General features: G+C 39.5%; 1 protein-coding gene across 1 annotated transcript; it reads right to left on the bottom strand.

Annotated features, from left to right (window-relative positions):
* Window positions 1-6: 6 nt before the first annotated feature.
* Window positions 7-27,251, bottom strand: LOC114540987 (golgin subfamily B member 1-like). Its single transcript, XM_028560978.1, has 36 exons — window positions 27,235-27,251; window positions 26,466-26,736; window positions 25,847-26,107; window positions 24,993-25,244; window positions 24,335-24,880; window positions 23,750-24,030; window positions 23,295-23,549; window positions 22,538-22,858; window positions 21,709-22,023; window positions 20,597-21,062; window positions 19,007-19,062; window positions 18,363-18,903; window positions 17,216-17,541; window positions 16,345-16,759; window positions 16,047-16,202; window positions 14,710-15,633; window positions 14,088-14,366; window positions 12,923-13,750; window positions 12,303-12,566; window positions 11,843-12,097; window positions 10,730-11,101; window positions 9,929-10,369; window positions 9,011-9,295; window positions 7,967-8,560; window positions 7,252-7,506; window positions 6,934-7,080; window positions 6,626-6,853; window positions 5,821-6,504; window positions 5,145-5,431; window positions 4,680-4,829; window positions 4,154-4,530; window positions 3,396-3,787; window positions 2,827-3,128; window positions 1,712-1,946; window positions 712-1,316; window positions 7-582 (listed from the first exon to the last, which is right to left on the bottom strand). Exons 2-36 carry the CDS (start codon window positions 26,655-26,657, stop codon window positions 258-260), a joined length of 12,612 nt encoding a protein of 4,203 aa, XP_028416779.1. The 5' UTR covers window positions 26,658-26,736; window positions 27,235-27,251; the 3' UTR covers window positions 7-257.
* Window positions 27,252-27,875: the final 624 nt, after the last annotated feature.

The raw sequence follows: 27,875 nt of genomic DNA, 5'->3' as shown, positions 1-27,875 counted from the left end.
AATATTTATAAGTGTAATTCAGTCATAACTAATAACATTGATTAGATCCGCGTAAATATATTTACAAAAAAGTGCATTATTTATATCTTACAGTTCTTTGTGTCTGTGACAATGCGTGCATGTTATTTTAAAAATATTATTGATTAGATATCGTGTATTTTGCAAAGTTCTAGTGTATGTTTGAAATAACAAGATTGAATAATGAGTGCGTATATCTTTACGTTTTGCTAAAGTTTAAAAAAGTAAATGCTGCCAACTCATTCTATTGGCGGTCGTTTACTTATCTGGTTCAACCTTACTTTTCTTTCTTGCCGCCGTTTGCGTTGGGCGTCCAAGCCCGCAATCTCGAACTCACCCTGTTTCTCGTCCCGCGCGACTGTCATCTCGAGAGCGGTCGCATCCCGTGTCTCCCCGACGTTCATGCTCATCATTGAGACTTGTTTGCTCGGACTTTTTGTCGGACTTTTAGGTGAGATGATCATCGTCTCGGACTCGGGAGTCTTCGACCTGTGTTCGATCTCCAACATTGTCACTTCGCTACTGGTCGTACGCTTTCGTTCCCTTCTCGAATCCTGCTTGAACCTGTTCAATGAATTTCTCAATTGTTAATGTCACTGAGGGGGAGTAGGAGTGGGGAAGGGATGCACAGGGTACATGCCCAAAAAACTATGGTGCGTCAACCAGGAATAACAATATTAGAAATCTTCTTACCCAAATTTTGATTGCACGCCAAATGTCGGTGAATTAGTTCCAGCGCTCCTGGGAGAGGCGGGAGATATCATCCTGGGACTAGAGGGCGACGTAGACTTCGAGCCTCGTTTGGGACCGATCGTCAACTGCGAAGTCATCCGTGGGGAACTGGGACTAGTGACGTCATACGAACTTGAAGACGTGGATTGCGCGCTCGTCTTGGTGATGGCAATTTGTGTAGTCGATGTTTCTCTGGTTTTGACGCCGAGTGGCAGCTCCAATGTGCTCCTAGCGACTCCTGGTTTCTGTTCTGGCTCAAACTTCAGCAGGAGCTCACGGTATGATCTCTGACTATCGGACAAATCTTTCTTAATCACTTTAACTTCCATTTCTAAGGTCGACACATGGTTTTGTAGCGTGCTAATTTCTTCGTTCTTGGACGCTTCAATTTCCTTGTATTTCTTCACTTCAATTTCCAATGTCGTTCTTTCTCTTTTCACAGTGTCCAACTCTACTTTTAATGTTGAAATTTCCACCTTCGCGTTCTCAACTTCAGCCGTCAGTTCACTCTCCCCAGTCTTCGCATCAACACCGTCTGACTCAACTTTAGCTAACTTCTCTTTAAGCTAGTATGGAAATAAAAAAGTGACGGTAAATGCTTGGATAGGACATCAAGTTTTTATAAACTAAGTTTTCTTTCGGTGGATAGCTCTATAACTTCGAGATATGTACAGTTCTTCCTAGGGGTCTAGTAAGGATCATTGATCAATGTCTGATTGATCCAGTTATTTACTACAGGAGGAAACCTAAACTAAACTAACTTTATTTATACTGGATAGCTCTATCAATTCTAAATTGTTCTTCCTAGAGGTCCAGTAAGGTTCATCTCTTATTGATCCAGTGTTACTACAGGAGGAAACCTAAACTAAACTAACTTTATTTATACTAGATAGCTCTATCAGTTCTAAATCCTAGAAGTCCAGTAAGGATCAGCTAGTTAACAGCGACATATGAATCTTACATCTTGCAGTTGGTACTCAAGCTCTTGTTTTTCTTTCCCAACAATAAACTCCATCGTCTTATATCCCTCATCACCACCGCGTGTCCTCTCCATAACTTCATCTCTTAAAGATTTCTTTTCAATCTCGCATTTCTTGTGAAGCTCTTCCAAATCGGAGTGTTTTTCCAGAACCAACTTCAGCTCGTATTCAACAGCTTTGCGTTGCCGAGCTTCCTTGCTGTTTGCCTTCTGCAACCTATGGTTGCACAATTCAGAAAAGATATTTTAAAACCATGAGCTCAAGTCCTATATGAGCTGAGAGTCCATGGCTGAGAGCCAACGAAGCGAGGGCAATTGCAATTACTATAGTTGGCCAACAGCCATATGACGTGAGCAAATGGTATAATTGTTTTAAGGCCAATTTAGACTACGCGATAAGTTGTATGCAATTATCATTCTGACGAATGCAAAAGAGTGCCTATGACACAATCTTCATTCAATTTTGTTCAGGTTAGTATTTAAAGTGTCACATTTACACGTGTGTTCATACGTTCACATACGCCAGGGTATGAATCCTATACGACCAATCGCATAGTATAAATGGGCCTTTAGAATACAGGCGAAATTTTTAGAATTTTAATGTGCAAAACTATATTAGATTCTCACCACAAATTCTCACTGTATTGCTGGCTGCTTTCTGACTGAGTATCTCAGCAGATAAGATCTCGTACCAGTTCATATATGCAGTGAGTATATAGCTATGTCTAAAAACTTCAATAGGGATATTACGGTGTATAGTTTGCTGTCTGTTTCCAGTAGAAATGAATATTTTTATTAAGCGGCTGAATTATATCTTAGACCGCAGGCTGAGATGTATTTTAGCTTATCCTGAATTAAAAATATGACTCTTGTCTTATCTAACCAACTCTCATGGAATCACATCGACCAGTCCGACTACTTTGATTCACAACTTTCACAATACAAACTGATTTACATATTCTCTTATATACACTCAGTAAGACCACTTGGTTTTATTCCTTATGCATACAAAAGAATATGTCAATCACGTCAGCTGACGCAATCGAGTCAGAATATATCAATGACGTCTTTGTTATAAAGTGAAAACGGTCAATTACCTCTCAATTGTTTGTTTGTTTTCCGTCTCTTCTGCTCGCAATATTTCAAGTTGTTTCATCTCATTCTCGTAGTTTTGCGTCATCAAGTCCAACCTCCGTTTCAAGGAGTCGATTGTCTCATTTGTCTCTTTCAATTCATGTTCTAACTTTCCATTTTCAATTTTCAAAGCGCCGTATTCATGTTCGAGCGAGTCTCGTTCCCCCTTTTCGTTGCCAGCTTGCGATTTCATCTTCTCGACTTCCTGCGTGAGGACGTTCAGTTGGACGGCCATTTCTCGGAGTTCCGCTTCTTTGACAGTTATCTACAAAGACAAAAGGTTTAGTTATATTTCCTTCCAAAGATGCAAGCTATTCTAGAGAGCAGCAATGCTACAAAACTAAACATTTCTCAGAAAGTACAACTTATTCAAGTAAATTTAAATTTTCCTTTTGAACTGTCTTAGCAAGTTATAGCAAAGCGGCCATTTAATTGTTCTAAAATCCACCAAGCAATTTGCAAAATAACTGGCTTAGCAAAATTCTCTAGCATCCAGCCATGTAAAACATTTTGGAGAGCCAACCGAACCTACCTTTAATTCCAAATTGGATTTTTCTTCTTTTTCTCTGCCAAGATCTACGTGCAATTGAAGATTCTCTTCTTTCAAAGTTTCGTTGAGGTGTTCCACGCTCGAGAATTCGCCTTGGTCTCTCTCGTTTCGCTTCACCAATTCTTTATACTTCGCTTCGGACGAGCTCAACTTCTCTTGTAACTGTAGCTTATCTTTCTTCTCAATTTCCAAAGCCTCAATTTGATATTTCATCTGGGTTAACTGTTGTTTAAGTTCGGATATTTCCTGATCGAATTCCTTGTTTCGTTTTGATGAATTCTCAAAGTTCTTTTGCGCTTCTGTCGCCTTCTTTTGCCAAGTATCTAAGTCATTTTTCATCGCGTTTCCTCGACTGTGCTCTGTGGTCATAGCACCTTTAAATAAAGAAAATCTATCTTCACTGGACCTCTTGGAAGAACAGTTTAGAACTGATAGAGCTATCCAGTATAAATAAAGTTAGTTTAGTTTAGGTTTCCTCCTGTAGTAACACTGGATCAATAAGAGATGATTCTTACTGGACCTCTAAGAAGAACAGTTTAGAACTGATAGAGCTATCCAGTATAAATAAATTTAGTTTAGTTTAGGTTTTCTCCTGTAGTAACACTGGATCAATAAGAGATGATCCTTACTGGACCTCTAGGAAGAACAGTTTAGAACTGATAGAGCTATCCAAGGAAAACAAAGCTCCAGACCTTTAAATGACCTTTCGGTACAAATAATGCCGAAAATTGAACACAAACCTTCGAGCTCTTGCACTTTAGCTTTCAATTCGCCAAATTCTTGTTTTGAAGCTTTCAAATCATTCTCAGCATCCTCTTTTTTCTTCCTGGAGTTCAAAATCTCGTCATTCATGCTTTTGTTTTCCTCCAACAGCTTGTCGCATTTCGAGATATGTTCTCGACATTCTCGCTCAAGTTCGGAGACTCTCTTCTGCAGTTGAGCCAGCTCTTGTTTCATTCTTACGTTCTCTTTTTCAGAGTCGGACGAACTTTCTGTGAGGCTGCAGACGTTTTTGTGAGCTTCAATCATCTTATTTCTAATCTCATCGTTTTCTTCACGAACAGCTTGCAACTCCTTTTCAAGATTCTTGTTCTTTGCCTCGTTGCTTGCCAAAAGCCTGTAGATTCAAAATGGATATAATTTATTCATGCGGACAAACACATATATTAATGTAGCCTTAATTCACGTTTTTAAGATAGGATGTATTGGTTATACGCCTTTTATTTTTCATTTTTATACAAAAGTTCAATATAAAACTACATATACCTTTCGGAGTCTTCTTCGGCCTTTCGTAGTATTGTGATTTCGCTTTGTAACTTATCATAGTTCTGGATGGTTGTACGAAGTTTAGTTTCAACCGATACTTTTTCGTTGCGTAGTGTCTCTATCATCTTTGTTTTCTCAATTATTTCTAGCCTAGAAAAGAAGAGGAGAATTATATCATGTTTGGAATTAATTTATTAAGTGAATACAACTAAAGTTAGTTTAGTTTAGGTTTCCTCCTGTTGTAACACTGGATCAATAAGAGATGATCCTTACTGGATCTCTAGAAAGAACAGTTTAGAACTGAAAGAGCTATCCAGTATGAATAAAGTTAGTTTAGTTTAGCTTTCTTCCTGTTGTAACACTGGATCAATAAGAGATGATCCTTACTGGACCTCTAGGAAGAACAGTTTAGAACTGATAGAGCTATCCGGTACATATCCAGCAATACATTAATAAAGTTCAAACCTGTACGTCTCTATCTTTGTTGTGACTTCCTTCAACTGCACGTCTTTGCTGGAAGAAATGGACAAGTCTTGTTTGTACTTTCTTTTGCTTTCTTCAAACTGAGCAATCAACGTAGTTTTTTCCTGAGAGATATTTGTTATCTCTAATTGTAGTTGAAAGATCTTTGCTTTCATTCTGTCAAGCTCGAACTGCTTTTGCGAGTTATCTACATTCAGATCCTTCATTCCTTGTTCCTTGTCGGAAAGTTTCCTTTCCATTGACATCAAACGTTGTTGTAGTTGGTCAACCTTTAAAAGTTAGATCAATTCATTAGTATATTCGTTACGGTTCTTTTCGTAGAAATTTCCTTTTAAAAGTCCGGTAATGCTTCTGATGTTGCCACTACAGGTGCAAATCTTCATTTGTGGATGGAGATATGGATCTATCAGTTCTAAACTGTTCTTTCTAGAGTTCCAGTAAGAATCATCTCTTATTGATTCAGTGTTACTACAAAAAGAAACCTAAACTAAACTAACTTTATTTATACTGGATAGCTCTATCAGTTCTAAACTGTTCTTCCTAGAGGTCCAGTAAGGATCATCTCTTATTGATCCAGTGTTACTACAGGAGGAAACCTAAACTAAACTAACTTTATTGAATTATAATTAGCTTTATCAGTTCTAAACTCGTTACTCACTTGATTAGAATCCAAACTCTTCACCGACTTCATTCCTGCCAACTCTCTGGAGACATCTTCATAATCCTTCCTTAACGTCTGAAACTTTCCAGAATCCTCCTCCCGGGCTCGTTCCCACGCCTCCATCTGATCTCGTTTCTCCGCCAGTTCTTTCTCGGAAACGGTCACTCTTTTGTGCAGACTCACAATCTCCTCGCGCAGCCCGGATTCGATGTCCTGGATTCTTTTGTACCCAGTCTCCAGGTGGACATTACGCTCTCTTGTGGCGACGAAATCACGTTCCAACTCATCTGCGCGATTCTGAGAAACTTGGAGTAGTGCTTCCAGCTCGGAAATTCGTTGCTCGGCTGATATCAAATCATTTTTCACCTCAGCGCAATCATCACGAAGTGTTTCCATATTGGTTTCACATTCATTGACTTTGATGGAACTTTGCTCCAAATTCTTCAACGCGATGTTCTTCTCTCGTTCCAGGTCGGAAAGCGTCGTCTCTAATTCGGTGCTTTTCGCTGTGGACTCGGCCAGTGCCGTCTCGAGTTGGTCACGTTGTGTTTTGAGTTGCTCGTCTTCACGAACTTGTTGTTTCAAAGACGCCAATTCCTTTTGCAACTTTGCGCGTTCCGAACGCAGTTCTTCCAACTCCATCATGGTGAATAGATCCATCTCATTGTTTGAACTAGCAACCTAACACAAGGAAGTTGGACGAGATTTTAGAAAACCTAGTTAGCTTAAGGTAGTGTTAAAAGGTTTGCAATGTTTGCCGCATCGATTCCTAGCCTTTGAACTATGATTACAATTCATTTACCTCCTCCACGGTACTCTTCGTAATGACATTGGACTCGAGAGAGGTTTGAAGCGTCGATAAATCATTCTTTACAGCGGTCATATCCTTGCTTAGTACTTCATTTTCTTTTCTAATTTCTTCCTTCTCGTTCTCGTGTTCCTTGACGATCAAGTTCAGCTGAATGACGCTTTCCTCCAAGCTCGTCTTCTCCGACAATAAACTCTCGTAGTCGACTTTCGTTGTGGAAATCTAGAAAATCAGAGATTGGCTCAAACGATACCCATATGAGAATTAAGAGTATTTCTAATTCCATCCTGCCAAATTCTCACCTCGTGTTTCAGAATGCTAATTTCTCTTTCAAATCTCACAGCTTCTTCCTCAAGTGAATCGACTTTGCCCATCATTTCTGCTTTTTCTGAGAACAACACATCGCAAGATCGTTGCTTCTCCAAAATTCGTTCTTGTAGTTGTCGCACCTAAATGGATAAATTGCAAGTTAATTGCACGGTTAATAATAAAGCCATCCTAGTCGACACGATGGAAATTGAAATCTTGGCAAAGAAAAACGGACTATACGGCTTACTTGTTTACAAAACATTATCGGCTGTTTGCAAATGCTGAATGCATATCAATCTGCTTCCTCTCACCTGAATTTTATATTGTTCATTCTTGCTCTGAGATTCTTCTAACAGCCCGTTGACTTGAGCGATGGCTTTAAGCGTCGTCTGAACTTCGTCTTCCATCTCATTTGATTTCTGGTTTGCATGTAGCAGTTCCTTCTGTAGCTCGTTACGTGTGTTGACGTAGCTCTCGTAAGCAGCTTCGAGTTCGGAGATCTTTTTATAACACTCAGTCAGCTCTTGTCTCTGTTTTTCCATCTCTTCCCGATTACCGTCGATGACCTGAAAATCAAAATTCCTTCTCAGCATATTTACGTTTCAGGAATATATCTTCGAAAACTTCGAAACCGTTTCTAAGATGAAAACAAAGCTATCTCTATTTCCCCTGGTTTCACAAGGTCATTGGAGAAGTTATCTATGTTTAATTCGACACTTTCCGAAATGGAATTGTATAGTCAATGAAAAAAAAGGGAAAATGCTGCATGGATAAAACCTTTTGTATCGTCACCAACAGGACCTTACGAGCCAAGCCAAAATTCAAGGTTTGGAATGATCCACAATGGACAGAGTGAATACCCCATCTTTTTCATCTTTTATTCGATGTACGCATTCATTATTTCACTTATCCGAATTCGGTTTGGGGCCGGTGACAAACTACCCACTTTCCCTTTCCCACATCCCTTTCCCCTCTTCCTTCCTGAGTGGCCCTTTATAGATTGATTATTGAAAATATCTATCTAACCTGATGAAGTTTTGCGCATTCTTTTTCCGTGTCGACCATCTCGTCTGAAAGGTGTTGAGATCGTTCGTTGCTGGTCTTCAAGGTTGCTTCGAGCCGCGTTGCCTTGTTACGAAACTGCGCCAACTCTCGTTCAACCCGTGTCACGTTTTGTCGAACACTTGCCAGCTCTTCTGCTGCGATGCGTTCTCTGTTCTCGCTGTCTTTGAGATACAGTTGAAGCTCGGTCATCTTATTTCGTAGAACAAACATTTCCTTCTCAACTGCATCCTTGTCTTTCCGAGATTTCGCCAACTCTTTCTCGAGACTTGAAGTCTTTGCCTGCATTTCCAAAAATTTCGATTCAAATTCGTTTCTCTCATCCTTCGTTGTTTCCAGAGTGCCTTTGAGCTCAACGTATTTTCTGCTGGCGATATCTTGTTCCTCGCTTGACTTGCTTTTCGCTTTGACCGTCGCGTCCAACGAGGATTTTATTTGTTCATTTTGAGCGCGTGAATCAGTGATTTCTTGCATCAATCTGGATTTTTCCTTTTCCGTAGAATCAAGAAGGATCTTAACTTCCGAGTTTTTATGTCTCATTTCGTTCAGCTCCGTGACCTGATGAAATAAAATATGGAAACAGAATGTAAACACTGTTCTCAGAAGGATTCTTCAGTTGGATAGCTCTTTCAATGCTAAACTGTTCTTCCTAGAGGTCCAGTAAGGATCATCTCTTATTGATCCAGTGTTACTACAGGAGGAAACCTAAACTAAACTAACTTTATTATACTTGATAGCTCTATCAGTTCTAAACTGTTCTTCCTAGAGGTCCAGTAAGGATCATCTCTTATTGATCCAGTGTTACTACAGGAGGAAACCTAAACAAACTGACTTATTTATACTGGATAGCTCTACAGTTCTAAACGTTCTTCCTAGAGGTCTAACTTAAATTTATTTCAACAAGTTACATTTCTAAAAAGACACGCTACGATTCTGATATACAAGAACCCTTCATGTGAGCCACCATATCAAAAGCGTGTCATTACAACCTTTCAAATATAATCGAACCTGTTTCACTCTTGTTTCCTCCAAACTTTCATATTTCGTTTCAATCTTCACCAACTTCTGTTGCACCAGCTGAACCTCTCGTTGTGATCCTTCGTAGTCTTGTTGAAGTTTCTGATTCTTGCCTCGAAGTTCGCTTATCAAATCTTTAAGTTTCAAAATCTCTTGTTGTAACCGATCATTTTCCTGTTTCATCATTTGCATTGAGTATTCCAGTTCTGATACCTTCGCCTCTTTATCCTGGAGTAACATGTTGTCGGAATAGTGTTGACGCTCGAGGAACTCAACCTAAAAGATCAGCAAATTTGTTATTTTGTGCAAAATATGCTCGATATCTCTTAGGTAATATTGGTAAGCAATACTGGTAAGAACTATTCCTCAACAACTGAAATTCCATTATAGCACAGTTATATAGAATATACATGGTTTGGACTTTGGAGACGACATAAAACTACAATACAACTGATTAACTATGTTGAGGTAGATTTATGCAAAAAATTATTCCTTTCTCGTCACATGTCTATTGTATTTTGCACAGATAAACCGAAATCTTATAACACATTTTTCAAGTCAAGGTTGAGGAGCTTAGCAAGACGAGTGCCTTTCATTTGGTAAATTTGGCTAAAATACAATAGACAAGTGATCATGACGAGAAAGAACCATTTTTTGGCATAAACCTGGACAATAACATAGTTAATGAGTTGTATTGCATTTTTATTTAGTCTCCAAACCATGTATATTCTATTAACTGCGATCATAGTTATTACATCTACCAGCTCAAATTTTGATAACAGGTGATGATGTTTTCCATCGTGAACCTTCAACATTGAAGGTAAATTACCGTCTTCGATAGTCTTAAAAAAGCTCTTTCATGCAAACTACCGGTCCTGTATCATGTTCAAACATGAAAAATGATGTTACCTGTTCTTTGTGAGCGACCAGCTGTTCTTTCGTAGAATTCACATCCTTTCCAAGAATCTTTTTCGCGGTTTTCAAGGTTTTAACGTCTGCGTCTTTGTCGAAGAGCTCCTTCCGTTGCATTTCAACGATGGTGTCTTTCTCTGCCAAAATCCTTTGCAGATTTGTCATCTCATCTTTCGTTTTATTCATTCGGTCCGTCAGCTCTTCAAGCTCACCTTTTGCGGCAGCGTTTTGTTTCTTTATCCTCTGCATTTCGATGTCATTGTCGGCCAAATCTTTCTGACACTTGTCTAATTCTTCACTGAGGTCTTCGTTTTCATCTCTGAGAGCTCCGACTTCGAGTTCGTATTCCGAAAGGCGTTTCATCATTCCAAACACTTCCTGGTCGCGCTCTTCGAAACGAGTTTGAACATTTTTGGCTGAGAGTTGGACAATGTTGATCTAAAATAAGAGTCATGAGATGATCCTTACTGAACCTCCAGGAAGAACAGTTTAGAATGATAGGGCTATCCAGTGTAAATAAAGTTAGTTTAGTTTAGGTTTCCTCCTGTAGTAACACTGGATCAATAGGAGATGATCCTTACTGGACCTCTAGGAAGAACAGTTTAGAACTGATAGAGGTATCCAGTGTAAATCAAGTTAGTTTAGTTTAGGTTTCCTCCTGTAGTAACACTGGATCAATAAGAGATGATTCTTACTGGACCTCTAGGAAGAACAGTTTAGAACTGATAGAGCTATCGAGTGTAAATAAAGTTAGTTTAGTTTAAGCTAATATTAATTTATTTTCAAATAAAAATATACCTCTTGACGCAATTTGCTATTCTCCTCAACCAAAGCATCCTTCTCTTCTCGTATCTTCTCAATTTGCTTCGTTTTTTGTTCCGCATCTTTGGCCAATCTTTCTGACGTCACTTCCTGTTGTTTTGCCTTCTTATTCCCGTCATCCACTTCGGCGAGGAGTTCGGTAACCTGCGCCCGCAGCTTCTTTACCTCTTCTTCATCCTGGTCAGCTGTCTCCTTGACCACACTCTCCCTGGCTAACGTGGAAACCTTCTTCTTAGTCGAGCTTAACTCCACTCGAACGTCGTCCAACTCCTTCTCTGCGCTTTGTAAGTTTGCGCGCAATTCCTCGCATTCTTTCTTAACCATTTCGCTTCCACGTTCGGCAACAACCTAGCAATTGGCAGGTAAATAGACCGTATGTATAATGACGTATGAAGCCGTGACGCCTGCAGGGAATTCTGGTTTTAGCAGTCACGGCGAAAAATTCAAACTTCAAAATTTCCCGCCGTGACTACTAAGACCAGAACTCCCTGCGGGAAACACGGCTTGTTACGTCATTATGCATACGGTCTATTAGTCAACAAGATTGGCAGTTTGAAATTCCGGACCACTGTTTCGGACTAGCCACACATCATAAAGGCATGTTCATCAACATACGCAATATCCGGTCCAACCTGTCAATTAGCCATCTTAACTTGGTCTCAATACTACCCTTAGTCAATACTAAGAAGTCCTCTACGGCCGAATGTATCCCATTTTGTCCCATGAAGACCCAACTTAAACAATTGTCTACAAGAGCAAACTAATTGTTGCGGAGAATTTGCATGTTTATCGATCAAAAAAGATTACAAACATTCATCGTGTAACCGACTTGAAGGAGTTTTAACCATAAAGTTAGCATTGATAGCGATCATAAATACGACTTTCTAAATGCAGTTTTTTCGTATTAAAAGTTGTGAATAACTTTTTTATACAACGTGTAATTCACTTTTTACTTCGCTTAACGGTCCATTAAACCTAGTAGGTTTAAACCTAGTTAGTATTATTAATAATATACTATTACTATCTCCTATTGTGATCTGCTAGTCTGTAGAAAATTACCATAAAGCCAACGAAAACAAGAACAAATACCTTTTTTTCGTGGACGGTTTCATAGTGAGCTTCCAGCTTTGAATACTTGCTCTTCACAACGATACAATCCTGCTCTAAATCTTTCTGCTTCTCTTTCAAACTGGCGTGCGCCATTTCCACATCATGTAGCTTGCTCTTCAGGAAAGATACTTCCGTGTCTCTGGATTTTGCTGTCTCCTCCAGATCCAATGCAGACTTTTCAGCCTGTTTTTTCTTCTGTGATGCCGCACTTAGATCTTCTTCAATTTGTTGTACCTTTTGAGAAAAACGATTGAAATGCTTCAACTAGCTATCAAAACAAATAGGAAATTTTTAATTTCTGTTTTTTGCTTCAATTTTTGGCTTCAACCAAGTATTACACTGAAATAGTAGTTAGCATTCCAGATTTTATTGCAGTTCATGCTGTAAGAGCCAAGACACTTATAATAGTACTGCATAAAAGCGCACCACTGGTACTAACCTTTTGCGTCAACTTCGTGACTTCCCGTTCTTTGCTCGTCTTATTTTCGCGCAAGGCGGTCACTTCCGACTCCAATCGGTTCAACTCGCCGTTAAGTCGACCAACCTCGGTGGTAGACTCTTCCAATGTTCCTTTTGCCTTTTCAAACTTTCCCGAAACGTCCTTTACCTCCCGTCGAGCGCCTGCAAGCTGATTCTTGTAATCTACCGTTGAACGTTTGAGTTCGCCAATCACTATCGCCAATCTTTCGTTCTCTTCCAGTACCTAAAAATTGCAATACAGTTGAAGATGGGTATGAAGTGTGAGTTTGGGAAATTTTAAATCTATTTGACAATGTTTTGAAAGTAGACTATGGTAAAGTCCTAAAGCTATGCTTTGGCATCCAACACGAAGAAAAAGCTAGGGGGAAAACGGCCCCAAAACCAGCCTCAAGCAACTAAAGATGGATAACCGAATGAACTCAAATTTTTCAGTAAAAGAAATTTATTCAAACTAGAATTTAAACTTTTGTTTTCATGCTCAACTCAGCTGGAGAGGAGCGCTTAGAGAGTCTTTAATCAGCGCGCAAAACATAATTGAATTGTAGAGATCTGTTGTTTCATTTGATCTGCGTATTTTACCTCATCCAACTCGACTTCCAAACTTGTCATTTTCTCCATCTTTCGTCTCAGCTCCTCTCGCATCCTGTTTTCACTTGTTTCCGCTTTCTTCACGCGCACCTCGAGCTCAGAGACAGCCTTGTGGGCGTCCAACACCTCTCTCTGAAGCTTCTCTTGCAACTGCGATTCTTTGTTGCCAGAATCCTTGCCAGCAAACATGTTCTCCTTAAGGGAAATCATCTCATTTTCAACCCTCGCTTTCATATCCGTCAAATACTTGACTTCTTCATCGCGTTCTTTCAGATCTCGTTGGCTCGATTCAAGAGAGAGTCTTAACTCGGAAGCTTCGCTGTTAATTCGAGAGTTCTCTTCCAAGCATTTCTCGTATTTTTCACCCAGTATCTTCACCTGTGCCTCCAACGAATTACCTTCGCTTGTCTTGCTCTCAAGCTTAAATTCGAGGTCGGAGATTTCATCCTGAAGCGCAAATACTCTTCCTTTTAGCTCCTTTCTTTCCGAATCAGCCGTCCTGAATTTCGTCTCAAGCTGAAGAACTTTTTGTTCGAGCATTGATTTGGCGGTTTCCTTCTCACGTTGAGTTTCCACCCAAGAGCGACGCTCGGTTTCGTATTTCTCATTTTCTGCAAAGCTTGTTCTCAACTTCGATTCAAGGTCTTTAACTTTCGATGTGGTTGCCTGGAAAAGCTTTTCCAATTCGTCGTATTTGATGGTGTGTTCACTCAGGTCCGAAGTCAAACGTTCCACGTCTTTCTCCAAACGCTGCGTCTCCGATCTCAGCTCGTTGTTTGTGTTATCTCGCTCGCTAATCTGTTCATTTAGTTGATCAATCTAATAGAAGAAGAACAGTTTAGAACTGATAGAGCTATCCAGTATAAATAAAGTTAGTTTAGTTTAGGTTTCCTTCTGTAGTAACACTGGATCAATAAGAGATGATCCTTACTGGACCTCTAGGAAGAACAATTTAGAACTGATAGAGCTATCCAGTATAAATAAAGTTAGTTTAGTTTAGGTTTCCTTCTGTTGTAACACTGGATCAATAAGAGATGATCCTTACTGGACCTTTAGGAAGAGCAATTTGGAACTGATAGAGCTATCCAGACTTCTAGGAAGAACAGTTTATAACTGATAGAGCTATCCAATTATAAAACAGCACTTTTAGTTTTACCTGGTTCAAACTGTCCTCGCAATTGTTTGTTTTTTCAGAGAGCTCTGTTGTCAACTCAGCCAACCTTCGTTGTATTTCCTCATTCTCCAGTTTTACCTTCAACAAGTTCGCCTCAGCTTGTTTACCATCCTCTTCCTTCTCAGAGATCTTACATTCATGATCTTTCAGTATTTCATCCAGCCTCGCAACAGTGTTTTGGCTGTCTTGTAATTCTCGCGATGTTCTATCAAGATTCCGCTTGACCGCGTCCTTCTCTTTCTTCAATTTTTCAATGGTTGACTAAGAAATGAAAAAGAATTTCATATGAGAAAAGTTTCTATTGTTCGATTCGATCACTGTATCACAGGCTATCTGTTTCAATAAAGTTAGTTTAGTTCACGTTTCCTCCTATAGTAACACTGGATCAATAAGAGATGATCCTTACTGGACTTCTAGGAAGAACAGTTTAGAACTGATAGAGCTATCCAGTATAAATAAAGATAGTTTAGTTTAGATTTCTTCCTGTAGCAAGACTGGATCAATAAAAGATCAATAAAATATGATCTTTAAACTGGATCAATAAGAGATTATCTTAAATGAAGAACAGTTCAGAACTGATAGAGAAATGCGTGTTTTAACTTACCTCAAAGCTTACAACTTTGTTGCGTGTAGCATTGACTTCGATCTCTAGTTGCATATTATTATCCCGCAATGATCTCACTGTTCCTTCAAGATCCACCATTCTCTGCTCCATAGTTCCAACTTCAGCGTTCAAATCTTTATTCTCATCTTCCAACTTATCAGACGCAAGCTTCAAGTTTGCCTCAGACGCTGTCAAGGTTCCCACCAACTCTTTCAACTGCATCACTCTCGCCTTCAGCTCCTCGATGTCCGTCTCCTTCTTACCTAAACTAGTTTTAAGCCTCTCGCTTTGCGATTCTGACTCCTTGCGTTTCCCGGAAGCTTCGACGAACTCCTCGCGAAGAGCGGTCAATTTCAACCGTCCATCTTCGAGCGAGGCCTGAAGCCTCTTGCGTTCCTCTCTGCTAACCTCAAGTTGTGATTCGAGCTTGCGAATTCTTGTGTTCATCCTTTCCACTTCGTCTTGCAAAACACGTTTCTCTTCAGCGAGTCCTTCGACGTCACTCTCAAGTTCTGTGATTCTATTTCGGGCCGAGATTAGTTCATCCTTGGCTTTTGTTTCCGATTGTGTGGCTAGTTCCAGTTTACCTTTATGCATGGAAACGCTCTCATCTTTCACATTTAAATCCTGTGCCATGGATTCCAGTTCATCCATCTTGCTTGCTGTTATTCGTTCCAATTCAATGATTCTTTTGCGGCTGTTTTTAAGTTCTGAATCAAGCTCGTCTTTCTTAGCCGAGACTTCTGAAAGGTTTTGTTCCAATTCCTTTTGTTTGTAAACGGTCTGTTTGAAACCTCGACCAAGCTTTGCGTACTCTTTAGCTTTCGATCTCAAGGTTGTGTCCAGCTCTGATCTCTTCTTGTCTGTTGCGTCAAGGCTTGATTTCAAATGGTTCACCTCGCCGGTAAGGGAAGATACATTACCCTAGACATAAAATAACCAACAACGATAAACTACTGTCTAAATGATAAACTACTGTTTCAACGATAGGTTAATGTCTCAACTCTCGACGATAAACAGCTGTCTGAACGATAAACTCCTGTTTCAACTACAATCTACTGTCTTAACTCTCAACGATAAACAGCTGTCTCAACTATAAACTATATTTTTTAATTATGTTCATTATTTTGCTGCAGACCATGCTAGAAAATTCCTTATTTGTTGGACTAGCAGAAATCTACGATCCCGCCCAAAGACAGACCCTTTTTGAAGTTTCTTTTGCCACTTTTTTTCACATAATACCGAACCTTCATTTTTGCCGCCAAAACTTCGAGAGTCACAGTGCGACTTGAGAAGGAAACGATCTACATGTTAACAAAAATTGAAGGCAAATGTACCTGAAGTACTTTGTTATCTTCGTGTGATTGGTTGAGTTCAGCTTTCTTAACATTCAATTCGTCTCGGACAGTATTTAGAAGTGATTCCATCTCAGACTTCTCCCGTTGAAGACCTTCCAGTAAATCTTCCTCATCGCTGACCTTTTTCTCATAATCCTATTGGTAGTAAACGATATTAAGTTTGTTTCAAGGAAAGACTTGATCTCTCGCACGTCAGTCACATCGTTTGTATAAACTTCGGAAATTTCAATACAACGGCGATGGGAATATATATTTTCCTTCAGAGTAAAAAAATTACCTGTAAAGCGCTGTACTGTTCCTCAACGGTCGATTTTACGATGACAAACTCGTTCGACACTCGACTGAAGTCTGCATTCTTTTCATCCAACTCATAACTTAATATCGACGACTTCTTCTTCAATTCTTGCAGTTCACCTTCGAGTTTCTCATTTCTTTGTTTGGACAAACTGAGATCCCTTTGAAGCAAGATATTCTCTTCTTCCATATTTCGACAGTTGCTTTGAAGCTCGGAGACTCGCTGGTAGAACGAACTGACTTCGTCTTTCAAAGTTTCGTTGTCTTTCAGTAAGGTTGTGTCGTTGATTTCAAACTCTCGTAGTTTTTGTTGGAACAGGAGAAGCTCGTCGTGAAGGTATTTCTTCTCTTCCTGCGCGCGGGCAAATTCGTTCTGATACTTCGTTGTCTCTTGCGACCTTCGAGTAAATAAAACATTTCAATTATTTCACGAGAGCAATGCCTGTATACCAAAAACTCACTCACACTCAAACTCATTGAGTGGGAGATCTCAATCTTCTCAAAACGCTTCCTTGACGGTATTTCCACTTGGATAAGAGCTTGATTTTACCTCAAATCTTTCCATTGATTAAGAAAAAAATAACTTTCTCTCATCAGTAAGAGCAAAGTTTCTATGTCACATTCAATGAGAGTTCGCGTGAGTGAGGTGTTTGAATACAGCCGTAAAGGTTTTTCGATGTAAACATGGTTAGGTAAATACGTTTCTAATAAATTGTTTATCTTCAATGAGGTTACTCTTCCAAACTATTTATAGGAATATTGCATTTTGAACGTTTAGATAAGCAATTCATACTAGGTATATACTAAACCATGATGCAAAAAGTTATAAAATCATTCTCAAAAATATTTCTCACCTTGAATCCAGTTCGTCTTGAAGCAGAGTAACTCTACCACGAAGCTCTTCTTTTGTCTTCTCAGCCGAGCGTTCGTTGGTTTTAAGCTTCTCCAAAACCCTTAAATTTTCAGAATACTTTCTCTCGAGCACGCCATTTTCTTCTTTGCTTTGAAGCAGTTTATCTTTGAATTCTTCCAGTTGTTGTTTAAGCCCGTTTCGTTCCCGAGTGATGGTCGAAAGCATTCCTTCCAGTTTCGTAACCTTGCTGCGAGTGTCCTTAACTTCTTGCAACAACTGGTCATTTTCATCTTCGTATGTTTTACGAGAATTCTTCATCTCTGAGACCTGTGGGAAATAATGATCTATCATATTCGCACCTAAATACACTAGACTGTACTCTGAAGTGTCTTTCCAGATGCGATAAACCGAACAATATTCAGAATGCATTGATAAAAAGAAGCACATCTGAAGAATAATTATTCAATGATACAGGATAATTCTAGATGCAATGATAGCAAATTTGTGCAGTGACAAACGTAATATTCATCATTTACCATATTTCGGTATATTCGACAGGTATATTCGACCATGGCAAGGTTGATAATACCATATTCAGGTATATTACTTCATCACTATTATTTATCGTGTCTTAATTTAGACTAGTCTCAATTTACGCCAAATTCGTATTTAATATTTTGTGTTTGTGAAATTTTGACTAATGCAATCGCATGAGTCGCATCAGTCTGGATCCGCTCCTGTGTTAACAAGTCATTTTCACTGATGAGAAATAGTCCGGATGTAAATTCGTCTTTATTTCTGTATTCAAATCGGTCATTGTTGACAGCACCCACACATAGAAATATTCTATTACATCAGCCACCTTGACATGTTCACGACACTAAAGGCCCTGTTACATGGTGCAATTTTTCTTGCAACTTGCAATGCAATTCTACTTATAAGAGATGTAAATTAGTAAAGAGTCTTGCAGAAGAAAATGCATGAAGTATAATAAACACAAAAGTTTGGTGTTACTAAATTTACATCTCTCAAAAGTAGAATTGCATTGCAAGTTGCAGGAAAAATTGCACCGTGTGACAGGGCCTTTACGACTAAATGTGTAAACCAGGCATATTTGTCCTCAGAGAATTATACGATATGCTACACACCTGTTTCTCAGCATGCTCCAGCTGTCGCTTTAACTCATCTTTCTCCCGCTCCAGAACTTCACAGATGGACTCAAGCTCGACAACATTCCCCTTCGCCGTTGCCAATTCCTTTTCCAACTTTGATATTTCGTCTCTATTCTCGCCAAACAGTTCCTCGAATCGCGCCAGCTTCGCTCGTGCATTCTCCAGTTGTTTTTCGAGATCAGCTATTTTACCATAAGCCTCTTCGCACCTTGATTCCAGGTCCAAGATCTTCTCCTTTGCTGAATGTTCGCCCCTACCAGCGTCGTTCAACTGCGCTAAACAAGTTTCGTGCTCTTTGAGAACTTTCTCTTTATCGTTCTGAATGTCCGAAATCAAAGTTTCCAGTTCCGTGATTCTGCTCTCAGCGCCACGGAGTTCCTTGTCGACTGTATCTTTTTGCTTCTTCAACAATTCTCCGGCTGTCTCGTTTCGCGAGAGTTCATCAGCAAGCGTTTCGATTTTCACTTCCAAAACTTGGGCCGACGATTCCAGGCGTTCAATGGTTTCGCGTTTCACACTTGAAAACGAAACAATTTTAACAATTCTGAACTCTGCGTGTGTCTTTTATTAAAATTTAACCTCAGTAACATTTGAGAAGAGTGCTTCTAGTTTGACTCTACCAAACACAGTGGTTAGTCCATGTGTCTTTCATCTCTGTGACTGAGGTTTCATTTCTCTAATATGCAGTTGTCTGATTATAATTTAACCTCAGTAACATTTGAGAAGAGTGCTTCTAGTTTGACTCTACCAAACACAGTGCTTAGTACATGTGTCTTTCATCTCTGTGACTGAGGTTTGATTTTTGTAATATGCACTTGTGTGATTATAATTTCACCTCAGTCACATGTTAGAAGATTGCTTCTAGTTTGACTCTACCAAACACAGTGGTTAGTACATGTGTCTTTCATCTCTGTGACTGAGGTTTGATTCTGGTTTGATTCCTGCAGTATGCAGTTGCCTGATTATAATTTTATCTCAGATGAGAAATGAGCGCGTTCTGGCATGACCAGGGACCGCGGAGCAGGGTGGCTGTCTGGGCTTTAGCCCCACCAATAATTTTTCCGTAATTAGTCTTTAATTTCGAATATTTTTTAGTTCGCTCGAATTTACAAGCAATACAAGCGCCAAAATGCTGGAAACTTTATATAGAGCAAGCATTTGACCATTAAAACAGCATGGTTATCCATTTCAAAATATTTGACATCATAACCAAAGCATGGTTATATTGTTTAATGTTTGTATATGAGCGCCAAACATGCTGGAAACTTTACATAGGACAAGCATTTGACCATTAAAACAGCGTGGTTAACCATTTCAAAAAAAATTTGACATCATAACCAAAGCATGGTTATATTGTTTAATGTTTGTATATGAGCGCCAAACATGCTGGAAACTTTACATTGGACAAGCATTTGACCATTAAAACAGCGTGGTTATCCATGTCAAAATATTTGACATCATAACCAAAGCATGGTTATATTGTTTAATGTTTGTATATGACCGCCAAACATGCTGGAAACTTTACATTGGACAAGCATTTGACCATTAAAACAGCGTGGTTATCCTTTTCAAAAAATTTGACATCATAACCAAAGCATGGTTATATTGTTTAATGTTTGTATATGACCGCCAAACATGCTGGAAACTTTACATTGCATGGACAAGCATTTGACCATTAAAACAGCGTGGTTATCCATTTCAAAATATTTGACATCATAACCAAAGCATGGTTATATTGTTTAACGTTTGTATATGAGCGCCAAACATGCTGGAAACATTACATAGGACAAGCATTTGACCATTAAAACAGCGTGGTTATCCATATAAAATATTTGACATCATAACTAAAGCATGGTTATATTGTTTAATGTTTGTATATGAGCGCCAAACATGCTGGAAACTTTACATAGGACAAGCATTTGATCATTAAAACAGCGTGGTTATCCATGTCAAAATATTTGACATCATAACCAAAGCAAGGTTATATTGTTTAATGTTTGTTATGAGCGCCAAACATGCTGGAAACTTTACATACTATCTATTATTTTCCATTAACCCTTAAATTGAGAGGCATTTGCGGCGATTTCAGAGGCCTATATTTCAAAATTTTCCCGGACTTTCCTAGCAGGTGCGCGGTTCCGAGCCCCAGCAATACGAAAAACGCTCCGCGGTCCCTGATAACCCCGTTCTAGTAAACACAACGATCTTACCTCTTGCCGAAATCCGTCACAATTCTTTTGATGATCGATATAGTCTTTCTGCAACTCAGAAAATCCGTGTTTACTCTGTCGAAGAGCTTCTTTAGTATCGTGCAATTCCTTCCTCAAACTCTCCTTCTGTTTCTCCATGCTTTGGATCTGTGCTTCCAACGTGGTGACCTTCACGCACCTTTCTTGATTTTCCTTCTTCAAATTCTTTTCCATTTCTTCATAACTCGCTTTCAACTCTGATGTTTTAGTTTCAGCATCCACTTGGGACTCGAGCATCGTCGATTTTTCTGCTTCTAGTTGACGATAAGTAGTCTCCCATTCTGTCTGTTTTGAAGAGTGCGCTTGGAGTTCTCCTTCCAAATCAGTAATCCTCCAATCTTTCGCATCCAGTATTATCTTGTAGTCAGCGACCTCTTTTCTCAAATCATTCAGTTCATTATCAGTTTCTTGGCGTGTTTCATTCAGCCTAGATGAGTAGGGGAAGATAGATAAGAACAGATGGGAATCTATACAGAGATTGGTAGAACGCTGTCGCTGTCTGCTATAGAGATATAGAAAGGGACAGACGAGAGATTAAGACTAATAGAGATACGATCGGATAGATGTGGATGGAGACCGATAGAAATACAGATAGTGTGATAGGTAGATTGATGGAGATAACTCAAAATAGAGGCGAGGATAGACAGAGACAAATAGAGATAGACTGGACATAGAGAAACGTGCCTATACTGATAGAAAGACAAAGATATCTGAACGTGGACAGACGAGAAAAAAGGATTTAGAGAAATGGATAGTTAAAAGACAGACGGTGGAGACACATGGAAACAGACGGTGACTGATAGGGATAAATAGAGACAGAAGGAGATAGATATAAACACACATAGATAGATTCAACGAGATATACTAAAGGTGGAGATAGAGACAGATAGGGACAGATAACGAATGAGACCGGGACAGATAGGGACAGATGGAGATAGATAGAGAAAGATCTTGCAGAAGGCAGCTGATCTAGAAGTAGGAGAAACGCAACTGGACGACTAATTTAAATCGAAGATCAAGGGTCGAAGAGTTTAGTTAAGAGCATAGCATGCGCACTCGAGTATTTTTTTTACCTCGTTATTATATTCTGCAGTTTCTTTGCATCACTCCCAAGATTTTCAGTCTTTAGCTCGCCGTCGGTGACTGTCTTCTGCAAACCTTGAATCTCATCCAATCTCTTCTTCAAATCAATCCTGGTCTCCTTCAGCTGCTGTTGTAACATGTCTCGTTGCAATGTCAGATTCGAGATGCTCGTCTCCAGTTTCTTTGCTTCGTTGGAGTACTTCACCTCGGCGTCGGCGAGATCTCCTTTCAGTCTTTCGGAGAATGCCTCAATCTCAGTGACCCTCTTCCTCGCCTCTGATAACTGCTGTTGTAAGTCCAATAACCTAATGCATTGGGAAAGACGTTGATACATGAACTTACATAAAATAGCGATTGTATCCGGGATTTCCGAGCTCATTGGGTAAAGTATGAAGTTTGAAGACCACACTTTTGCGCTTATTCGCTTGCGGCAAAGTCCAGAGATTGAAATTTGTGGACGTACTTAATCAATAAACAAGAAACCAAAACTAGCTATGAAATATACCTAGATGGCATTTGAATTTGTGTACTGATACTTTCCGCATTAGGTAAGACATCTATGTGGCTATGGAATACTGAATGTGCTGTGTCAAGTTTGATTCTATGTCAAGTTTGTCAAGTCTCATTCTATGGTTCCTAAACACATCTACTTAAACCATGGCAAATCAAGAGGCTATCAGCCATCGTCCATCGGTTATCACTACAATACGAACACCGTAGATTATTTTGTGGTGTTACCATTTAAACGTGTAATTTAATTCGCCTGTTTCATTTTCCCTCAACGACTGAATCATTCCATTCCAACCTACACATACAAACCTTGTGTCGGCTGTCCCAAGCATATCCTCATTTCGCACCATCTCTCCATTCAATTTCGCTATTTTTGCGTCACGTCTGTTCAACTCCTCTGTCACCATTGCTAAATCTCTGAACAACTTCTTTTCCTTCTCGCGATAGTTCGTTTTCACTTCTTCCAATTCTTCAATTTTCAACTGAAGCGTCGCGATCTCTTTCTTGCACTCAACAATCTGCTGGGAACGTTTCTGGGCTTGAAGATCGGCCTTCACCAGTTGTTTCTTGGTCTCGTTCAGCTCTAAATCTCGTTTCTGTATTTCCACGTTCTTGTCACTTTCGCCAGACCTTGGTGGAAGAGAAATTGTGATGATAATGATTAAGAGAATGATGAAGACGATGAAGACGATCATGGTCATCGATAATCATTGATCTTGAACAATGATTATCGATAGTAATCAATCGGTGATGAACGAAGATTATCATCGATAATGATCTATGATGATGATGATCGATGATCATTGATGATGATGATGTCTAGTCCTATAAAGCTATATAAAAAAGTCGACGTTCCAGTGCCCCTAATCTCAAAACGTCTGCCACAAATCTCGAGGGCGTTGTCTCCCCATTTTTAATCAACTGACTCTCTTATGCTCAAGAGGAAGTTGATTCCTCATGAGATATATAAACTGTCCTTCCAAGTTACCCTCCCAAAAGATATTCGCATCAGCGCTCCTGGGTGAGCAGAGGAATCTCCTGACCGAAATATGACAAATCTCCTTACCTAGATGCAATTTCGCGAACTTTAGTGTCCAGATCAAACTGCAGTATTGTCGTTTCCTCTTGTAGTGCCTCCACTTGACCAGTCTTCTTTTTCAAATCCTTGACAAGTTGGTCGCTTTTTCTTCTCAGTCCTTCAATTGTTCGCGCGGCCTCAAGTGCTTCCTCTTTGTATCTCAAAGCATTTCTCAGCTCTTCCTTCAACGAAATTTCCTTCTTTGTATCGTCTCGCTTTTCTCCTTCGAGCTGTTCCACTGATCTGAAAACAAAGGAAACTAATTGTGGATTGATTGTGGTAGATCGAAAATGGCGGTCAATGATGAAGTTTTGCATTTTTAATTTCTGTTTTCTTAGGTTTTAATGATAACTACTAATTAGCGTTGTGTTTAGGTTTTGAGACTCTGTACGTAGCTAGGCTAAATTCCGTACAGGCGTTGATAAGGTCTAAACCAACTTTACCTCTTCAAAGCTTCTACTTCATCTGCTTTCAATTTCATCTCATGAGTCAATCGTTCCACATCTGCAGTCAGTTTGGTGGCGGATCTTTTCTGTTCGGTAGCTTCGCTTTCCACTCTTTTATTCTCCTGTTGCAACGAAGCAAACTTTGTTTTGAATTCCAGTATTTGCTCCTTCAACCTCTCGTTGTCCTCTTCAAAACGCCGTTGAGTGTTCTTTGCTTTTACGTGCAATGTTTCTGAGTCTGAAAGCTTCTTTCCCAACGAAATAAGGCCACTTTCAACCTGAGACAGATAAACAAATAAAGCCGTTAAACACTGCCAGGGAAATACTTTTAAGACGTTAGTAGACCTTTTTCTATCGTTCTTCTAAGAGAAGAAGAGTTAATCTCATCGGTCATTGTTTTTTTTCATTTTGCAGGTGCAGATTTGAAAGGCGTTTAGCTGGAAGGCTTAAAATCCACCGTTTAAGCTAAACGTCTCTCTAACAACCGGCCCCGAATACGAGTGACACCATGCATTCAAGAAATTCTCAGCTTGCAAGGATTCATCTTTCGCAATGGTATAAAATATCTTCACAATGACATACCTTCACTTTTTCTCTGTCATTGGTATGAAGTTCGACCATGAGTGAGTTATACTCTCGCAATAGCTTCTCGTGTTCATCTTTTTGTGACAGAAACTGAGATTTCGATTCCTCCATGATTTTATCTTTTCTCGTCAACTCCGTTTTGGTGAATTGAATCTCCCTTTGCGAATCGGCGAGGCGACTGTTGAGAAGATCAATGGTGTCTTTACAGCTCTTGAGCTGTGTCCCTATTTCCTCAATTTGCCTTTTAAGTTCTGCGTTTTCTCGAGAGCTTCGCTTCCATTGAGTCTCAACTTTCAAGAGTCTGTTCTGCGTTTCCTGGACGTGATGTTGTGTTTCCACACGCTCGTTGTTCAACCTTTCTTTCGATAGTTCGACAGAAGTCAGTTTCTTGTGCAATTGGATCACTTCATGTTTGGATTCTTTCTTGTCCTTTCTCAATGCATCGTAGGCTGTCTTCAGCTGGTTTAGTTTCACATTTGCCGTCACAAGATCCTCCTCGGCTTTTGATTTTTGTTCTTTGAGAGTCTGGTACGATGCGTTAACCTGAAAGGTGCCATAAATCTCCATTATACTTGAAGTATGCTCTAAACTCTAACCTATGCACTTAGCTCAGTCACAGAGATGATAAACGCAGTCTATTTAGATATCGTCTAACCTTTGTGACTTCTATATTTGCAGTTTTACACGTGTCCTCCAACACTGTCAGTTTTGACGTATGACTACGTTCAGAGCTCTCAAGATGACGAACTTTCTCTTGCATTATTCCAAGCTCTTGTTCCAAACGAGCTTTCTTCTCTCTCAAAATTCCCTGGGAATTCTCCAGCTCTCGTATTTGTCCTCTTGCTGCATCAAGGTCCCTTTTCATCGCCAAATGCTCCTTCGTATCCACGTTCGTCTCCACGACCACCTTTCGCGAAAAGATGAATTTGAAAAGCCCCGTGAGTATCCGTGACAATGCACGAAATCTACATTATAATGTGAGTTCGATGACATAATCCTTCAAAATATCAACTTTTTGAAATCAGTAGGGCAGGTAGAAACTCTCAGTCTTTCAATACTACCCGAGCATGTAAACCAGAGCTACACTCTAGCTCAATTCATACTATAAATTGAAAAGCCCTGTGAGTATCCGTGACAATGCACGAAATCTACATTATAATGTGAGTTCGATGACATAATCCTTCAAAATATCAACTTTTTGAAATCAGTAGGGCAGGTAGAAACTCTCCGTCTTCCACTAATACCCGAGCATGTCTATCGCTGGTATTCAAAGAGCTAACTAACATTCACACTCAAGTGTGACAGAGAAATTTTGTTATTTCTGATCAATGTCAAGAAGTTCTTTCTTAAGCTAAGGAAAGATTTAAGGTAAAACACTGAAATTCAAGCTTTTATTCGACTGAAGATACCATCATGGAAACGTTATGAGAAGATTCAGATCTCTCACTCAGTGAGTTCGGATGAGTGAGTTTTTAGAATATAGGCGCACGCCTCTTAGAGTAGCCTTACCCGTGTATCCTCGCGGGATTTCCGCACTTCCGTTTCCAATGTGGCCAACTTCGTGCGCATTTCAGAGACAACCGTTTCCTTGGTGACGCTCTCTTTTTCATATTTCTCGCAAAGCGTGCGATGCTCTTTAAGTTGTGTTTCCAAGCGCAAAATGATCTGGTCTTTGTCCTGACCGCTGTGAGATTCAACTTGGCTGAGCTGAACTGAGAGAAATTCTTTCTGTCTACGTTCGTTCGCAAGTTCTGCTTCGAGTTTGGAGATCTAAGAAATCAAATATGCCAATGATTAATTTACTAAGTCTGAATTTATTTTTTGGTTTCCTCCTGTGGTAACACTGGATCAATAAGAGATGATCCTTACTGGACCTCTAGGAAAAACAGTTTAGAACTGATAGAGCTATCCAGTATAAATAAACTTAGTTTAGTTTAGGTCTCCTCCTGTAGTAACACTGGATCAATAAGAGATTATCCTTACTGGGCCTCTAGGAAGAACAGTTTAGAACTGATAGAGCTATCCAGTATAAATAAACTTAGTTTAGTTTAGGTTTCCTTGTATAGTATCAGTGAGTCATATTATGAGAGATATTATTCAGTATGTCAATACTTCGCCTAAAGCTTACCTTGCTCTTAGCGGTAATAAACTTCATATTATCAACATGTTTTTCCTTCACGTAGCGGTCACTCGTCTCCTTGACTTTCAGCATTTCCTGTCTCAATCCATCCACTTCACTCTCCAGCGACTCCTTGATCGACTTCAATCGTTTGATCAAGTTGTCCTTGGCCTCCACGTCCTTGGCATACGAGTCGTGCATTCGTTGATGCTGAGCGAGGGTCGTGTGAAGATTTTTGAACTCTTGTATCAGATTCTCTTTCTCTGCGTGGATTTGATATCTACAAGAATATTACACGAAACTCGCTTAATTGGTGGATACATATTAAATAAAGATGCAGTATTCACAAAATGGTCCGCAAGAGCCTGATATAGGAGACCTTTAGCTTAACCATGTAATATGTCAAACCGCGGACAGCAAACAGCTAATTTCAGATAACATTTAAAATTAGATTTTGGCACCGGCCTCAGAAATCTAGCATTTGTTTTGTAAATTCGAAATGAATTTTTCTGTTTGCCGTTAGAGGGTTGTCGTGAACGTCAGCTATACAAAGATCTCTATAATGGAAGCTTTTTCTCGACAAAATGAAAGCAATTCCGTTTTTTTTCGAATTGCAAGCAGGCAAGAAGGAAAGAACCAGTATAGTGGTCGTATCTTGCAAAGCTTTTCTTAAATATTGTGATAGATTAGACTGTAAAGGATCTAGTCAATTTGTCAAACGAACCTTTGCTAAACTGGTCATAACAATCAAGAATTAAAGCACGACTCTGCGACTTACCTTTCAGTAATAACGGATTCTTTAACCTTCTTCTCAATGTCATCCATACGCTTGTGCATATCTCGTATGAATTTACCATCTTTTGGATTGCCGTTTCTCAGATCAGCATTTTCCGCAGACCCGGGGTAACCACCCGACGTGGCCTGATGGCCGTATTCTGCTGACTTTAATAGCGACTCGTACTCCGAGGTAAGTTTTTGTAATTCCTGGAGATTTTCATTTCGACTCACGGAGGATTTCTTCAAAGCACTTTTTCGTGTAGCACTGGAACTTTTGCTGACTTCGTTCAAAGATCGCTCGGCAAGATTTAACTGCGATTTAAGCCAGTCCTTAATAATAGTAATAGGCTTGTTCTAAATGATATCACTTTATCTCTTATTGATCCAGTGTTACTACAGGCGGAAACCTAAACTAAACTAACTTTATTTATACTGGATAGCTCTATCAGTTCTGAACTGTTCTTCCTAGAGGTCCAGTAAGGATCATCTCTTATTGTTCCAGTGTTACTACAGGAGGAAAGTCAGGAAACCTAAACTATACTAAATTAACTTTATTTATACTGGATAGCTCTATCAGTTCTAAACTGTTCTTCCTAGAGGTCTATCAAAGATCATCTCTTATTAATAAGTGTCATTAGCAGG

This window comes from Dendronephthya gigantea, unplaced genomic scaffold (assembly GCF_004324835.1).
Source record: "Dendronephthya gigantea isolate DGI-Jeju-01 unplaced genomic scaffold, DenGig_1.0 000259F, whole genome shotgun sequence".
In the NCBI taxonomy this organism is placed as follows: domain Eukaryota; kingdom Metazoa; phylum Cnidaria; class Anthozoa; order Malacalcyonacea; family Nephtheidae; genus Dendronephthya; species Dendronephthya gigantea.
Note: the sequence above shows the minus strand (reverse complement) of the source record. Positions and strands in the feature narration are given on the sequence as shown.

What these genes read in the sequence shown, in the direction of transcription:
- LOC114540987 (XM_028560978.1), bottom strand. Translation starts at nt 26,657, where the DNA reads ATGCACGACTCGTATGCCAAGGACGTGGAGGCCAAGGACAACTTGATC. An exon ending in CTTGGGACAGCCGACACAAG is followed by an intron (nt 22,024 to 22,537) that starts GTTTGTATGTGT and finishes CCAATGCATTAG; the next exon opens with GTTATTGGACTTACAACAGC. An exon ending in CAAGACGAACTGGATTCAAG is followed by an intron (nt 16,760 to 17,215) that starts GTGAGAAATATT and finishes ATTTACTCGAAG; the next exon opens with GTCGCAAGAGACAACGAAGT.